The sequence below is a fragment of the Carcharodon carcharias genome, chromosome 7 (genome assembly GCF_017639515.1).
Source record: "Carcharodon carcharias isolate sCarCar2 chromosome 7, sCarCar2.pri, whole genome shotgun sequence".
In the NCBI taxonomy this organism is placed as follows: domain Eukaryota; kingdom Metazoa; phylum Chordata; class Chondrichthyes; order Lamniformes; family Lamnidae; genus Carcharodon; species Carcharodon carcharias.
Window position 1 is genome coordinate 5,174,528 of NC_054473.1, and position 18,622 is coordinate 5,193,149.

The 18,622-nt window shown below is 45.8% G+C and overlaps 1 protein-coding gene across 1 annotated transcript in view; it reads right to left on the reverse strand.

The window, feature by feature from the left end:
* Nucleotides 1-18,622, reverse strand: part of LOC121279727 (laminin subunit beta-1-like) — a 228,622-nt gene that overhangs the window by 15,880 nt on the left and 194,120 nt on the right. The window contains exons 24-26 of the mRNA XM_041190979.1: nt 10,754-10,995; nt 4,848-5,051; nt 3,888-4,032 (exon numbers count right to left, since the gene is read on the reverse strand). Coding sequence (XP_041046913.1) covers nt 3,888-4,032; nt 4,848-5,051; nt 10,754-10,995 — 591 coding nt within the window. The remainder of the gene's footprint in view (nt 1-3,887; nt 4,033-4,847; nt 5,052-10,753; nt 10,996-18,622) is intronic.

Here is an 18,622-nt window from a genome sequence, read left to right on the forward strand (position 1 = left end):
GTTAGGAGGAAGTGTCAGAGAGTTAGTGTTCAGCCTCTGCTAGTTCAAGCCAGACAGCAACAACACTTTCAATTGAAAGCTAATTGCTAAGGAAATATTGTCCCTCGGTGACAGCTGCTTATAAATGGGAAGGAATCAGTATACCAAAGTCAAAAGAACCCAACAGGAAGTGACTGGCTTTCTCTGATATTAGCTGTCAAAACAGCTCTGGGATCCTGGGCTTTGTAAATAGAGAAATAAGTGTGCAAAAGCAAGTTAGTAATTATGAACGTTTATAAAACACTAGTTAAGACCCAGCTGGAGAATTCCGTCCAGTTCTGGGCATCACACTTTAGGAAGGATGTCAAGGGCCTTGGAGAGGGGATTTACGAGAATGCTACCAGGAATGAGCATCTTTAGTTACGTGGAGAGACTAGAGAAGCTGGGATTGTTCTCATTAGAATCATAGAATAGAATCATAGAATAGTTACAGCACAGGAGGCCATTCTGGCCACCGTGTCCGTGCTAGCTCTCTACAAGAGCAGTTCAGCTACTGCCGCATCCCCCACCATTTCCCTGTAACCCCGCACATTTTTCCATTTCAGATAATGATCCAATTCCCTTTTGAATTCCACGATTGAACTTGCTTCTACCACACTCTCAGGCAGCACATTCCAGACCCTAACCACTCGCTGTGTGAAAAAGCTTTTCCTTATGTTGCCATTGCTTTGTTTACCAACTACCTCTGCTTCTCAATCCCTCCACCAATGGGAACAGTTTCTCCCTCTTTACACTATCCAAAGCCCTCATGATTTTGAACACCTCTATCAAATCTCCTCTCCACCTTCTCTTTAAGGAAAACAGCCCTAGCTTCTCCAATCTATCTTCATAACTGACCGCTGGAACCATTCTCATGAATCTTTCCTGCACTCTCTCTAAAGCCTTTATATCCTTCTTAAAGTGCATTGCCCAGAACTGGATGCGATACTCCAGTTGAGGAGGAACCAGTGTTTTATACAGGTTCATCATAACCTCCTTGTTTTTGTACTCTATAACCCCTATTCATAAAGCCCAAGATCCCGTATGCTTTATTAACCATGCTCTCAGCCTGTCCTGACACCTTCAATGAGTTATGCACATAAACCCCCAGGTCCCTGTGTTCCTGCACCCCCTTTAGAGTCGTACCCTTTATTTTATACTGTTTCTCGGCGCTTTTTCTACCAAAATGAATCACTTCATGCTTCTCTGCATTAAATTCATCTGCTGCTTGTCCACCCATTCCATTGACCCTGTCTATGTCTTTTTACAATTTATATGAATGACTTGGATGAAGGGACCAAAGGAATGGTTGCTAAATTTGCTGAGGACACAAAGATAGGTAGGAAAGTAAGTTGTGAGGAGGATATAAGGAGGCTACAAAGGGACACAGGTAGGTTCAGTGAGTGGGCAAAAATCTGGCAAATGGAGTATAATGTGGGCCAATGTGAAATTGATTATTTTGACAGGAAGACAAAAAGCGGTGGAAGCAGAGTTTTGAATATTTTTAAGGCAGAGCTGGATTGATTCTTGATTAACAAGGGGGTGAAAGGTTATCGGGCATAGGCGGGACTGTGGGGTTGAGGTTACAATCAGATCAGCCATGGTCTCATTGAATGGCAGAGCAGGCTCGAGGGGCTGAGTGGCCTACTTCTGCTCCTAATTTGTATGTATGAATGTATGTCCTTTTGAAGTTCCACACTATCCTCCTCACAGTTCACAATGTTCGCAAGTTCCATCTGCAAATTTTGAAATTGTGCCGTGTGCACCAAGGTCTTGGTCATTGTTCTGTATCCTAACTCCGACTCTTGGAGAACTCCACTATCCAGTCTGAAAAACAACCATTCACCACTACTCTCTGTTCCCTGTCACTCAGCCAGTTTTGGATCCATGTTACTGCTGCCCCATTTATTCCGTGAACTTTGCTCATAAGTCTATTGTGTGGCTCTTTATCAAATGCCTTTTGCAAGTCCATGTAAACCACATTACCCTCATCAGCCCTTCCATTACCTCATCAAAATAACTCCAGCAAGTTAGTTAAGCATGGTTTCCTCTTAGCAAATCCATTGCTGGCTCTCCTTAATGAACTCGCAAAGGTGGTTTTGCCCGGATTGTGTTTCCTAGAAGTTTCCCCACCACAGTTGTTAAACTGACTGTCCTATAGTTGCTGGGCTTATCTTTACAACCTTTCCTGAAGATAAACTTGGAGCAGAGCGGGATAAGAGCAGGCTTAATAGAGGTGTTCAAAATTATGAAGGATTTTGATAGAGTAAATAAATAGTTGTTTAGTTGTACAGGAAGTGATTATTGCTGAAAAAAGGAGTAGGCCATTTGGCCCCTCAAGCCTGTTTGTTGAAGCTTTTCGCCTTGCACTCATCAGGCCAATTCACAAGAAAATACCAACGTCAGGGGAAGCAACAACTTAATACTGCATCAGAAGAGAGTGCCGATTGGCAGATCGTATCCAGCACCATGTCCCTTCCACTGATCGCAATGGACAGGGCACAGACCATACCCAACCAGCCCGTGCTTGCAAAACTCAAGACACAGTGTCCAACATTAGATGTGATTCCACGGTTGGCCAATATTTGCTAAATAATCCTGTGTGCTAAAAATTACACTGACAACCAATTTCATATTGTCAGTCTGGCTTGCAATGTGGTGCACTTGTGTGTACTGGAAGCTACATAGACTAATATCTGTTCCTAGCAGACAGAAAGAACATGTACACACATTGCACCTGTTTTAGCTAAACAAGATAAGTGACAACCATTCACTGGTTCATTCCTCATGGCAATGTCCAGAGGAACAGACTTAAGGAAATTGGCAAAAGAACCCAAGGGGAGGTGTCAAATATAAGCCCATTATTGTCAGAGAAATTGTATCTGGTTTGACAGACATTTAGATCCACACTTGAACCTCTGCTGGTCAAGGTCAAGGTCAGAAAAGCAACTGGAAAGAACTGGCTTTCTCTCCACTTTTCAATCCTTTCTGAAAGAGAATTCAGCTGTAATTTTTTCATGTACAACATATGACTTGAATATGACAAAGTGAGATCTGTGGAGCTTTACTCTGTATCTAACCCCATGCTGTTCCTGCCCTGGGAGTGTTTGATGGGGACAGTGCAGAGGGAGATTTACTCTGTATCTAACCCCGTGCTGTACCTGTCCTGGGAGTGTTTGATGGGGACGGTGTAGAGGGAGCTTTACTCTGTATCTAACCCCGTGCTGTACCTGTCCTGGGAGTGTTTGATGGGGACGGTGTAGAGGGAGCTTTACTCTGTATCTAACCCCGTGCTGTACCTGTCCTGGGAGTGTTTGATGGGGACAGTGTAGAGGGAGCTTTACTCTGTATCTAACCCCGTGCTGTACCTGTCCTGGGAGTGTTTGATGGGGACAGTGTAGAGGGAGATTTACTCTGTATCTAACCCCGTGCTGTACCTGTCCTGGGAGTGTTTGATGGGGACAGTGTAGAGGGAGATTTACTCTGTATCTAACCCTGTGCTGTACCTGTCCTGGGAGTGTTTGATGGGGACAGTGTAGAGGGAGATTTACTCTGTATCTAACCCCGTGCTGTACCTGTCCTGGGAATGTTTGATGGGGACAGTGTAGAGGGAGATTTACTCTGTATCTAACCCCGTGCTGTACCTGTCCTGGGAGTGTTTGATGGGAACAGTGTAGAGGGAGATTTACTCTCTATCTAACCCCGTGCTGTACCTGTCCTGGGAATGTTTGATGAGGACAGTGTAGAGGGAGATTTACTCTGTATCTAACCCCGTGCTGTACCTGTCCTGGGAGTGTTTGATGGGGACAGTGTAGAGGGAGCTTTACTCTGCATCTGCTACTTGTTAAACATGGTTATGGTAAACTCACCGTTGAGAAAGTCTTTCACTGTCTTGATGAATTTGCACAGTTCAGCCACTGTGTTGTTGATGAGGTTTTTTGCCTCTATTGCCCTCTTCAGTGTTTTGGCTGCCTGGGATTTTGCATTTTCTGCTTGGCCTTGTATCTCTTCGATCTGGAGAAGGATGGAGGTTGTCAGTAACCTGCACAATTTGCCAGTGCACTCACCACCCAGCAGGAATTGCACAGGCACCCCCACTCCCCATACCAGGACCAGGGCCTCGTTTAAACAGAACCTCCTGAATTACAGGCGGCAAAAGAGATGTCACGTTGGAGCTCTCCAGGTTCCCACCCGGCCTTGCAACAGTTTCCTGACTGACTGCTGGTAGGATCGCGATCAACGAGTGTTGGGTGGGAGAAGGAGAATTCCTGGGGTATGGCTCTGACCTCTGATTTTAGCCATGCTATACAGTGACTCCTCCTGTCTCCTCCTCATGTTCCATCTACAGCAAGTGGAGATGTGTGTTTCTGACTCTGTCTCCCGTGGAGGTGAGCAGAGAGGCCAGAGCCCACTGTGTGACGTACTTCATCTGGGTAGCAGCCAGGGACTTCTGTACATCTAATCTGCATATTTAAAGGAGCTCAATGCCCTGAAAAGTTGGTGCCCAAAGTCCTAATTGTGCCCATACCTTCCCGTTCAGAGGCTGTTACTGCCCCTTTAAACCTGATTTCAGGAAGTTAAAATCAAACCTCCTCACATCACTCAACCGAGGGTTTCCCATGATTCTTCCTCGCCCCCCTCCCCTCTCCTCCTCCTCCCTCTCCACTATTCCTCCCCCTCCCCATCACTCCCCCCACCCAAGCTCCCCCAATTCTCTGCTCCCCCTTCTTTTCCCCCCCTTCACATTCTTACCTCTCTTTCCCCCTCACTCTCCATCCACACCTCAATCTCCAGCTCTCTTCCTCCCCCGACCCCTCCATTCCACCTACCTTTTTAGAGACAGCATCGAGTTGGTGCTGAGTGTCCTGGAGTGCGATGGTTGTGTTGGTCGCTGTACGCAGCGCCTCTGCTGACTGACTGAGAGCCCCAGCGCAGTGCTCTCCTCCACACCAGCGACTCCCCGAGCTGTCTCGGCAGTTGGCACCTCCGCACGGGTCACTGGCACAGTCCTGCCCACTGGACGACCCGCACACCTGGAACGAGACAGTAAACATGGTGAGGAAGGATATTCCATGGAGGGGGACTGCGAGCTGCTCACTCCATCACATAAGGAGATGGAGGGAAGGCATAGTGTGGGCAGGCAATAGGGCTGAGGGCTGAATGACCAAATCCTGTTCCTGATATCATGAATTATTGGCTGTAACTCAGTGGGTCGCATTCCCTCTCTCTCACCTGTGAGTCAGAAGATTGTCAGTTCAAATCCCACTTTAGCAACCTCAGCACAAAATCCCGCCTGACAATGGATAAATACTTGAAGGGAAATAGTTACAGGGCTATGGGGAAGGGTCAGGGGAGTGGGACTAACTACTTAGCTTTTTAAAGGGCTGGACCATGTGTGATGGGCCAAATGGTCCCTAAAAAGTGCTTTATCACTTTTGGATTCTATGACATTCCAGTGCAGTATGAAGGAGTGTCGCACTGCTGGGACTAAAAGGTCCCATGACAAGGGAGTTCTCCCCAGTGATCTGCAGCCAATATTTATCCCTCAAAGAACATCCCTAAAACAAAAATTATCTGTCATTTTTCACATTTGCTGTTTATGGGATCTTGCTGTGCATGAGTTGGCTGCTGCATTTCCTACATTACATCACACTTGAGGAAGGATGTGAGGGTCCTTGAGAGGGTGTGGAGGAGATTTACCAGAATGGTTCCAGGGATGAGGTTAGGTTGGAGAAGCTGGGGTTGTGGGAGCGAAGGAGATTGAGGGAGGATTTAATAGAGGGGTACAAGATTATGACAGGTTTAGATAAGGTAGACAAGCTGTTCCCATTGGCTGATGGTGCAAGGACTGGGGGACATAGATTTAAGGCTTTTTGCTTTGCTCTAAATTTCTTAATAACTTTAGTGAACAAAAATTTATCAATCTCAGATGCAAAACTGATGATTGACCTACATCAATTGCCATTTTTTTATTCACTTGTGGGATGAATAGGCCAGCATTTATTGCCCATCCCTAATTGCCATTGCTCAGGGGGCATTTAAGAGTCAACCACATGGCTGTAGGTCTGGAGTCACATGTAGGCCAGACTGGGTCAGGGTGGCAGATTTCCCTCCCTAAAGGGTGTTAGTGACCCAGATGGGTTTTTACATCAATTGACAATGGTTCAGAAACTGGTTGAGAAGCAGTTGTCAGGAGGCTTTTAATTCCAGGTATTCATGGAATTCAAATTTTACCATCTACCACAGTGGGATTTGAACCCAGATCCTCAGAGAATTACCAAGGGATATGAGTCAGTGACAATTCCACTACGCCACCGGACTCCCCTTTAGACCCAGACTCCCCAGCCAGTTTCTGTCGATTGACCTTAGTTCCCCTGAATATCTTGAAAACTTCAATCAAACCACCCTTAACCTTTTAAATTCTAGAATTCGTTTCTTCTCCCCTTGTAATTTAACCCCTTGAGTCCTGGTTCCATTCCAGGAAATCTACACTGAGCTCCCTTTGAGGGCAATATATCTTTCCTAAGATGTGGCACCCAGAACAGCTAAAGACAAGGGCCTTGTAACTAGGGCTTTGTTTGACTGAAGCATAGCTTCCACACACTGTATTATATTCCTCTAGATAGAAAGGCCAGCAATCCATTAGCTTTTTTTGGTTATATTCTAAACATGTTCAGGGCATCTTAATGTGTGCCCGGACCCCCAAGTCTCTTTAGGCTTCCAGTGCTTCTAGCTTTTCATCATTTAAGTCTAAAATACATGACCTCATATGGAAATCGATTTATGACAGTTTTACTGGCTCACTTGATCTGTGAATCTCTCTATGACGGGCCCTGCCACACTGCTTGCTAGGTCACCAATCTTGTGTCATCGGCAAATCTGGATAGCTGACTTCCTACCCATCATCTAAGTCGTTAATAATTAGAGAGAATCATTAAAGTGACAACACAGATCCTTGTGGGACACCGCTAGTTACATTCTGCCAATTAGAGTACCTGCTTATTACCTCTACTCCTTGTCTCCTGCTGCTCAACCAGTTTCCAAACCAGGCCAATCATTTCCCTCCAATTCCATGAATTTCAACTACAGCTTAACAGTCTCTTAGGAGGGATGTCATCAGCACCTCTGCTCAACACAGAAAAGCTGCTCTCATTAGATTTAATGTTTTAAGCAAGCGATAAAGGGGGACCCTGAGGAGGAACTTTTTTAGGCTGTGAGTGGTCAGAAGCTGGAACGTGCTGACCATGAAGGTGGTGGAAGCAGGCATTTTTTTTTTATTCATTCATGGGATGTGGGCTTCACTGGCTGGGCCAGCATTTATTGCCCATCCCTAGTTGCCCTTGAGAAGGTGGTGGTGAGCCGCCTTCTTGAACCGCTGCAGTCCATGTGGTGTAGGTACACCCACAGTGCTGTTAGGGAGGGAGTTCCAGGATTTTGACCCAGCGACAGTGAAGGAACGGCCGATATATTTCCAAGTCAGGATGGTGAGTGACTTGGTGGGGAATTTCCAGGTGGTGGTGTTCCCATCTATCTGCTGCCCTTGTCCTTCTAGATGGTAGTGGCCGTGGGTTTGGAAGGTGCTGTCTAAGGAGCCTTGGTGAATTTCTGCAGTGCATCTTGTAGATGGTACACACTGCTGCTACTGTGCGTCAGTGGTGGAGGGAGTGAATGTTTGTGGATGTGGTGCCAATCAAGCGGGCTGCTTTGTCCTGGACGGTGTCGAGCTTCTTGAGTGTTGTAGGAGCTGTTCTCATCCAGGCAAGTGGGGAGTATTCCATCACACTCCTGACTTGTGACAGGCTTTGGGGAGTCAGGAGGTGAGTTACGTGTCACAGGATTCCTAGCCTCTGACCTGCTCCTGTAGCCACAGTATTTATATGGCTAGTCCAGTTCAGTTTCTGGCCAATGGTAACCCCCAGGATGTTGATAGTGGGGGATTCAGCAATGGTAATGCCATTGAATGTCAAGGGGCGATGGTTAGATTCTCTCTTGTTGGAGATGGTCATTGCCTGACACTTGTGTGGCGTGAATGTTACTTGCCACTTGTCAGCCCAAACCTGGATATTGTCCAGGTCTTGCTGCATTGGACATGGACTGCTTCAGGTAACCAACAATTTTAAAAGAAATAAAAACAAAAAACTGCGGATGCTGGAAATCCAAAACAAAAACAGAATTACCTGGAAAAACTCAGCAGTTCTGTTGAAAGGTCATGAGGACTCGAAACGTCAACTCTTTTCTTCTCCGCCGATGCTGCCAGACCTGCTGAGTTTTTCCAGGTAATTCTGTTTTTGATTTTAAAAGGAAATTGGATGGGCACTTAGGGAAAATAAAACTTACAGGGGCAAGAGGGTAAAGCGGGGAAATAGGAAATCTGTCATGAGCTCGATGGGCCGAATGGTCTCCTACTGAGTTGTAATGACTCTGTGGCTCCATGACTCTAATTGGATAGTTCTTTCAAAGAATAAGAAATAGGTATAATGGGCTGATCAGCCCTGTTGCTGTGTTGTATAAGACTCTGGTTTAACTGCTTATTCATGCTACCATTGGATTTGTTAACTGATTCCTAAAAAACTTTATTTTTTGTTGGAACCCTAGGCCCTCGCTCGAGACATACAGACATCTCTGGTGATGGATGACACCTCTCTGCAGTCAATGATCTTTCCCATCCCAAATTGATTGGATGAAACCTATTGACACAGGACAAAGCTTGCCTCACCCAACACCCAGGTACAGTCAGCTGCTGCCATCTGAAGGCCAGAGGTGGAACAGCAGCACGACCGTGACAGGTCAAAGCCAGCACAACGACAGCTAAAACAATAACTTACATTTTTACAACAATTTTTAAGTAAGAAAAATCCCATGCGCTTTGCAGAGGCATAAACAGCCAAAATAAGATGTTGAGCCAAAGAAGGGCTCAAAGGTCAAAGCTTGCTTTTAAGAAGCGTCATAAAGGAGCAGAATGGGGTTGAGAAATGGAGACACTAAAGCTGCAGCTGCCAATGGTGAAGTAATTAAAATTCAGGATATGTGAGAGGCCAGAACAGGAATTGGTGGAATAGAGAGAACGGGGTGAGGGCAGGGCGGCTCTGGTTGGAGCCAATTACAGAGCTAGGGAGGGGCAAGCTGATTTCCAAATACTGGACCCCTTATAAATACTGACCCCCCCACCCCCAGGGATCCTCTGTATATATTGACTGACTCCTGGAGACCCCTGTAAATACTCTCACACTCCCGGGGACTCCCTGTAAATACTGACACATTGCTGTGATCCCTCTGTCAATACTGTCACATGCCAACTCACCTAGTATCTCTGGACTCATGCAGACCTGAGATAAAGTTCTAAGTGTTTATTGCAGACTTCACTATACTGAAAAAAAACTCAAAAACACATTTACTACATTTACATTCCTTCAAATAAATAAAGCCTTACATGAACAAACATTTCATTCAAGTACATAATCCCTAATAACAGCCACTGGAATTCATAGTCCCACTTCAAAGAGTCTATAACCACTTGTAGCTTTCAATCAAACTGTGAAATGGCAGGTATCCTACTGTGGTAATGGATGGTTGTGAAATCAGTCATGCAGCACTGATCCAGTAATGGAAGCCCTCATGCTTATGTCAACAGACAGAGTGAAATAGCAAGCAATCTTTTTACCACTCCAGACATTTTTTTCAAAGATTTAAGGGTAGTGTCCTCGGCCCAACCATCTTCAGCTACTTCATCAGTGACCTTTCTTCCATCATAAGGGCAGAAGTGGGGATGTTCACTGATGATTGCACAATATTCAGCACCATTCACGACTCCTCAGATGCTGAAACAGTCCATATCCAAATGCAGCAAGACCTGAACAATATCCAGGCTTGGGCTGACAAGAGGCAAGTAACATTCGCGCAATTTAACATTCAGTTACCATTGACCAGAAACTGAACTGGACTAGCCATATAAATAGTGTGGCTACAAGAGCAGATGAGAGCTAAGAATTGTGTGACGAGTAACTCACCTCCTGGCTCCCCAACGCCTGTCCACCATCTACAAGACACAAGTCAGGAGTGTGATGGAATACTCCCCACTTGCCTGGATGAGTGCAACTCCAACAACACTCAAGAAGCTTGACACCATCCAGGACAAAGCAGCCTGCTTGATTAGTACCCCTTCCACAAACATTCACTCCCTCCACCACCGACGCACAGTAGCAGCAGTGTGTGTACCATCTACAAGATGCACTGCAGGAACTCACCAAGGCTCTTTAAGACAGCACCTTCCAAACCTGTGACCATTACCATCTAGAATGACAAGGACACCAGATACATGGGAACACCACCACTGGGAAGGTCTCCTCCAAGTCACTCACCATCCTGACTTGGAAATATATTGGCTGTTCCTTCACTGTCGCTGGGTCAAAATCCTGGAACTCCCTCCCTAACAGCACTGTGGGTGTACCTACACCACATGGACTGCAGCGGTTCAAGAAGGCAGCTCACCATCACCTACTCAAGGGCAATCAGGGATGGACAATAAATGCTGGCCCAGCCAGTGAAGCCAACATCCCTTGAATGAATAACATAAATACTCACAGTCTCACACACATTCTTACAATCACACACACACACGTACATTGACAATCACTCCGGGGGTCATTGCACAGTGTGAGTTGAATCCGAACTCCCTGAGGCTAGTTATTGGGGCTCCATTACCGCCAAGCTGTAAGAATGAGATTTGCTTCCTAACCTTCTCATTGATGCTTTCCACTGTCAGCTCCTGGACTTTACCCTCCAAATCCTTCAGCTGTTTCCTGTGAGCAGCTGTTGACTTTCTGAAGGTGTTTTCCTGCTGCTGCAGAAGCCTCTCGGTTTCTTGCCTTGTGCCCTCTGACTGTTCCACCAGGCTGTGTGGGCCAGATACCGACCCATTCACCACCTTCTCTGCCTCACAGGACTCCTGATAGTACTTGAGGATTGAATCATAGAACTCTGTAAAAGATAAGTGTCCATTCATTAACCTTCATGTTCTTTCATGAAAATATACATACATTGCGCCTGTTTCAGTGAAACAAACTAAGTGACAGTCGTTCACTGGTTGATTCCCCAGGGCAATGTCTTGACTAATCAGAGTCAAGCTGCCTGGCTTAAATGTCAAACAGTGCTAGGCAGTTAACTGTCAGTCACCATCAACTGGTGTATTCTCCATGGCAATGCCTCTACCAATCAGAATCCACTTGCCAACCAATCAGCACTCTCTTCTCATACAGTATAAATATGTTGTTTCCCCTGACATTGGTCTTGCGATTGTCCTGATGGGTGCAAGACGAAAAGGTTTGATAATAAATATCTCTTTTCTCAGCGATACTCAAGTTCTGTGCTACCAAATGGCTATTTATTGCCCATTCCTTGGTGGCCTGATCAGATGGTGGTCATTATATTGTATGAGAAGAGAGTGCTGATTGGTTGGCAAGTGGACTCTGATTGGTAGAGGCATGGCCATGGAGAATACACTTCTTGAAATGAATGGCTCACTAAGCTACTTTAGGAGGGTAGTTAAGAGTAAACTGAGGACTGGAGTCACAAACAGACTGAGACCGGGTAATTGCGGCAGCTTCCCAACCTGAAGTGACATGGTGAACGAGCTGGGATTTTACCACCGTCTAGCCGCCTCACAGTCACTTTTACTGGTCCAAGATTTTGATTTCCAGATTTCTTTTAAACTGAATTCAAATTCTCAAAACGTTCACTGTGGCATTTGAACTCCTGTTTGGATTATTAGTCCAGTGAAATGACCACAGCACTGTCATACCACTCGGAGTACAGCAAGATGTCACAAATAGTTTTAATAAAACAGTTAATTTTGGTGACATCGATTGAGGGATAACTACCGGCCAGGACACCAGAACAAGCTGCTCTGCCCCCAACAGTGTCTTGGGATTTTTAACATCTGCTAAGAAAACTGATAGATGGAGCATTGGTTTAGCATCTCAACCATCAGGCGGTACCTGTGACAGTGCAGCACTCCCTTAGCACTGACCCTGTGACAGTGCAGCAGTCCCACATACTGACCCTACGACAGTGCAGCACTCCCTTAGCACTGACCCTGTGACAGTGCAGCACTCCCTCAGTACTGACCCTCCGACCGTGCAGCGCTCCCACAACAATGGCACTAAAGTGTCAGAAAGATCTATATCAAATTAAAATTCACCGATGCCCCAAATATATTAGAACATTAATACGAAAATTTGGAATGAGAAGAACTATTACCCATAATCCCACCCCGGTGCCCCCCCCTACCCCATCATAGATTCTACCCAGCCAGTTAATCTCCTTCTACATCCACTAGGACATCAGAGCATGAAGAGGCCATTCAGCCCTTTGAGCCTGTTCCACCCTCAATCAGTGAGAAAATAACTGATCTGTGACTTAATGAGTTTTCCACATACACAGTGAAGGATTCCTTCACCTTTGTAAAGATTACACAGGAACAGCATATCAATAACAATGCCGTGTCCATGTGCTCGTTTGACATTGCTAGCCTATTCACTAATGCTCCAATTAAGGAAGCCATAGATACTTGCACCATGTCACTATACCATGGCAATCTAGACACGCCACCACTGTCTGAATCTGCATTCATTGAACTTATGAACTCAGCAACTTGCACAGTTGAGTTCAGTTTTAGTGACAGCATGTATGCCCAAAGAGCTGGTATTGTCATGGGATCCCCTCTAGGCCCAGCTCTCACCAACATCATCGTTTTCAATGAGAAACATGTCTTTGATGAATGACCCCTAACCTCTTACCCCTTGCATGTTTCTGATGTAAATGATACATTTGCTATATATAGGATGAGGTGTGGGTCTAAGACTAGTATTTTAAACTGAAATAAGGCAACTATATGGGCACATCTGAGCTGGCTGAGGGGAACTGGGATACTAGGCTAAAGGATAGATCAATAGAGAAGCAGTGGCAGACATTTAAGGGGATATTTCAAAATACACAGAATAATTATATTCCTACTATAAAGAAAAATTCAATGGGGAGGACTCACCGGCCATGGTTAACTAAAGAAGTTAAGGAAAGCATCAAACTTAAGGATAAAGCATATAACAGCGCAAAGATGAGTGACAGGTCAGGTGATTGGCCAGAATATAAAGAATGGCAGATAATAACTTAAAAGTTAATCAGGAGAAAGAAATTAGCGTATGAGAGGAAGCTAGCTAGAAATGTAAAAATAGATAGCAAGAGTGTTTAAAAAGAAAAAAAGTGTGTTGGTTCTCTAGAGAGTGACAGTGGGGAGTTAATAGTAGATGATAAGGAAATGGCGGATGAAATGAACAAATATTTTGTTTCTGTCTTCACTATAGAGGATACAAAAAACATTCCAGTAATAGCTGTAAATCAGGAGGTGGAAGGGAGAGGGGAACTTGGTGAAATTACAGTCACTAGGGAAGCAGTACTGAGCAAACTGATGGAGCTGTGGGCTGACAAGTCTCTGGGTCCTGATGGACTTCATCCTAGGGTCTTAAAAGAGGTGGATAATGGAGTAGTAGATGCATTAGTGTTAATTTTCCAAAATTCTCTAGATTCTGGAAAGGTTCCATCAGAACGTAGTAAATATAACCCCTCTATTGAAGAAGGGAGGGAGCAGAAAACAGGAAACTATAGGCCAGTTAGCTCGATGTCTGTCGTGGGGAAGGCATTAGAATTGATCATTAAGGAGATTATAGCTGGGCACTTAGAGAAACTTAAGATAATTGGGAAGAGACAGCATGGTTTTGTGAAAGGGAAATCATGTTTAACCAATTTATTGGAGTTTTTTGAAGCAGTAACATGTGCAGTGGATAAAGGGGAACCTGTAGACATGCTATACTTGGATCTCTAGAAGGTATTTGACAAGGTGCCACATCAAAGGTTAATGCGGAAAATAAAAGCTCATGGTGTAGGGGGTAACATATTAACATGGATAGAAGATTGGCTGGCTGGCAGAAAGCAGAGAGTTTGGCAGGATGTGATGAGTGGTGTCCCACAGGGGTCTGTACTGGGGCCTCAACTTTTTACAATTTATATCAATGACTTAGATGAGGTGAGTGAAGACATGGGAGCTAAATTTGCAGGTGACACAAAGATAGACAGGAAAGTATGATGTGAAGAGGACATAAGGGATTTGCAGACAGATATGGATAGGTTGAGTGAATGGGCAAAAATCTGGCAGATGGAGTGCAATGTGGAAACATATGAAGTTGTTCACTTTGGCAGAAAGAATGAAAAGAATATGTTTATATGGAGAATGGCTGCAAAATTCCAAGCTGCAGAGGGATCCAGGTGTTCTAGTGCATGAGTCACAAAAAGTTAGTATGCAGGTGCAACAAGTGATTACGAAGGCTAATGGATGCTATTCTCTATTACAAGAGGGATTGAACATCAAAGTAAGGGTGTTATGCTTCAGTTACATAGGGCATTGGAAAGACCATGGCTGGGATTTTCTGTGCCCGCCGGTGTCGGGCTTGTTCGGTGACGTGAGCGGACAGCATGGTTAGAAGCCCAAAAATCGGTTTCACGACAGCGCAAAACCAGTTCGCGATTGTCCGCTCAGCTCAACGATGGCAGCTGCGTTTCCTGCCGAGGATGTCGGGAATCTCACTGTAATACATCAACATATCAGTATAAGGCCAGACTCATCAACCACCCCCTGCTGGACTGTCATAAGACATAAGACATAGCAGCAGAAATTAGGCCATTCGGTCCATCAAGTCTGCTCTGCCATTCAATCATGGCTGATAGGTTTCTCAACTCCATTCTCCCGCCGTCTCCCCGTAACCTTTGATCCCCTTACCAATCAAGAACCTATCTATCTCGGTCTTAAATACACTCAATGACCTGGCCTCCACAGCCTTCTGTGGCAATGAATTCCATAGATTCACCACTCTCTGGCTAAAGAGATTTCCCCTCATCTCCGTTCTAAAAGGTCTTCCCTTTACTCTGAGGCTGTGCCCTCGGGCCCTAGTCTCTCCTACTAATGGAAACATCTTCCCCATGTCCACTCTATCCAGGCCTTTCAGTATTCTGTAAGTTTCAATCAGATCCCCCCTCATCCTTCTGAACTCCATCGAGTATAGACCCAGAATCCTCAAACGTTCCTCATATGTTAAGCCTTTCATTCCTGGGATCATTCTCGTGAACTCCTCTGAACCCTCTCCAGGGCCAGAACATCCTTCCTGAGATATGGGGCCCAAAATTACTCACAATATTCTAAATGTGGTCTGACCAGAGCCTTATAAAGCCTCAGCAGCACATCCCTGCTTTTATATTCTAGCCCTCTCGAAATAAATGCCAACATTGCATTTGCCTTCCTAACTACCAATTCAACCTGCAAGTTAACCTTAAGAGAATCCTGGACTAGAACTCCCAAGTCCCTTTGCACTCCAGATTTCTAAATTCTCTCTCCATTTATAAAATAGTCTATGCCTCTATTCTTCCTACCAAAGTGCATGACCTCACAATTCCCCATGTTGTATTCCATCTGCCACTTCTTTGCCCATTCTCCTAACCTGTCCAAATCCTTCTGCAGCCTCCCCGCCTCCTCAATACTACCTGTCCCTCCACCTGTCTTTGTATCATCTGCAAACTTAGCCAGGATGCCCTCAGTTCCTTCATCTAGATCATTAATGTATAAAGTGAAAAGTTGTGGTCCCAACACTGACCCCTGCGGAACTCCACTAGTCACCGGCCGCCATCCTGAGAAGGACCCCCTTATCCCCACTCTCTGCCTCCTGCCAGACAGCCAATCTTCTATCCATGCTAGTACCTTGCCTCTAACACCATGGGCTCTTATCTTACTGAGCAGCCTCCTGTGCGGCACCTTGTCAAAGGCCTTCTGGAAGTCCAAGTAGATAACATCCATTGGCTCTCCTTTGTCTAACCTACTCGTTACCTCCTCAAAGAATTCTAACAGATTTATCAGGCATGACCTCCCCTTGATGAAACCATGCTGACTTTGCCCTATTTTACCATGCACTTCCAAGTATTCTGAAATCTCATCCTTAATATTGGACTCTAAAATCTTACCAACGACCGAGGTCAGGCTAATCGGCCTGTAATTTTCTGTCTTTTGCCTCACTCCCTTTTTAAACAGGGGGGGGTTACATTAGGGATTTTCCAGTCCTCTGGGACCCTCCCTGACTCCAGTGATTCCTGAAAGATCACCACTAACGCCTCCACTATCTCTTCAGCTATCTCCTTCAGAACTCTGGGGTGTAGTCCATCCGGTCCAGGTGATTTATCCACCTTCAGACCTTTCAGTTTTCCTAGCACCTTCTCCTTGGTAATGGCCACCATACTCACCTCTGCCCCCCGACTCTCTTGAACTTTGGGGATATTACTCTTGTCTTCCACCGTGAAGACTGATGCAAAGTACCTATTCAGTTCTTCCGCCGTTTCCTTGTTCCCCACTACTACTTCTCCAGCGTCATTTTCCAGCGGCCCAATGTCCACTTTTGCCTCTCTCTTGCCCTTTATATATGTAAAAAAACCTCTTGCAATCTTCTTTTATATTACTGGCTAGTTTACCCTCATATTTAATCTTCTCCCTCCTTATTTTTTTTTAGTTGTCCTCTGTTGGTCTTTGTAGGCTTCCCAATCCCCCGGTTTCCCACTGCTCTTCGCTGCATTGTATGCTTTCTCTTTAGCTTTTATGCTGTCCTTGACTTCCCTTGTCAGCCATGGTTGCCTCGTCCTCCCTTTATTATGCTTCTTCTTCCTGGGGATGAATTTTTGCTGTGTTTCCCAAATTACTCCCAGAAACTCCTGCCATTGCTGTTCCACTGTCTTTCCTGCTAGGCTCATCTCCCAGTCAATTCTGGCCAGCTCCTCCCTCATGCCTCTGTAGTTGCCTTTATTCAACTGTAATACCATTACATCTGATTCCAGCTTTTTCCTCTCAAATTGCAGGGTAAATTCTATCATATTATGGTCACTTCCTCCTAAGGGTCCCTTCACCTTAAGCTCCCCTATCAAATCTGCCTCATTACACATCACTAAATCTAGAATTGCCTGTTCCCTAGTGGGCTCCACCACAAGCTGGTCCAAAAAGCCATCTCGTAGACATTCCACAAATTCCTTTTCTTGGGATCCACTACCAACCTGATTTTCCCAGTCTACCTGCAGATTGAAATGCCCCATGATCACTGTAACCTTGCCTTTCTTATACACCTTTTCTGTCTTCTGGTGTATCTTGTGCCCCACATCCTGACTACTGTTCGGAGGCTGTACATAACTCCCATTATGGTATTTTTCACCTTTGCGGTTCCTCAACTCTACCCACACAGATTCTACATCATCTGACCCCACGTCATTTCTTGCTATCGATTTAATTTCATTTCTTAGTGACAAAGCAACCCCAGCCCCTCTGCCAACCTGCCTATCTTTTCGATAGGATGTATATCCTTGTGTGTCCACCCATGTTGGCAAGAAAACCCGTCAACATATTTCACCACAGCATATATAACGTGTGCGTCTGCACTTGGCAGGCTGAACTTCGGTCGGGACTTCAAGGTTTGTTTGCCTACAGTCAGCACTTACAGTCATCAGCACCAGGATTCACAGGCAGCACCACATCACTTTTAGGGGGGGCTCATGGGCAGGTCTCTACCTACCAGACCAGCCGTATGTGGGTGGCTTTTCATTGGCTGGAGGACTAGGGCTTGCTTGGGGAAGGGGGAGAAGTGGCCTCAGGTAAGGGAAGAGGCTGCAGGGTGAGGGCTGTACTGGGGAAGGGGGGTATCCCAGGGTGTGTGTGGGGGGCACATGTTAATCTGTGCAAGTGGCCTCAAGATGGTGAGGGCTGAGGAGGCAGCCTCCAGAGGAGATGAGGCCAGATGGAGATGTGAGGGTGTGTGTGAGAGAGTGAGTGGTGATGTCCCTTGAGCTGGCAGTGAGTGAGATGTCAGTGAATGTGTGATGGGTGTGTGAGTGTGTGAGTTTAGAGTGATGAGATGGGTGCCTTACCCTGGGGGTATGGATGAGATCATTCATCCACTTTCTGCACTGGATGGCCAACATCTTCTGTGCAGCATTGGCACTGACCACCACTGCCATTGCCTCCAAAGCCGGAGGGGTGAGATTGCTGGACCTCCTGCAGCCAGAGCGGGGGTGAAGGACAGGGGTGAAGGACATCACAGTGGGGCCTCTATGACATCTAAAAGGCGCTCGAGGGCTGCAGTCTTCTTGCCTTTCAGGGCCATGTCTTCTTTGCTGCAGCCCTGGGCTGGAAGCACTGAGCGCGGCTGCACTTTAAATGTGGTGTCTGGTATGATGATGTGGGGAGGTGATGACAGACGGGTGAATGAGAGCCCACCCACCATAGAAACGGGGTGTTTCCTGGGAATGTATAAGTAATGCGGCAGGTTTGGGATGATACGGTGTGAAAACCCGCCATTGTGGCTGGCGGGTAAAACGTTTTACCCATCTGCTACCGCACTTAGTGCAAATCTGGGACTATTCCACCCCGCATCTCGAATACTGTGTCCAGTTTTGGTCTCCTTATTGAAGGAATGATGTAAATGCATTAGAAGCGGTTAACAGGAGGTTTACTAGCCTGATAACTGGAATGAGC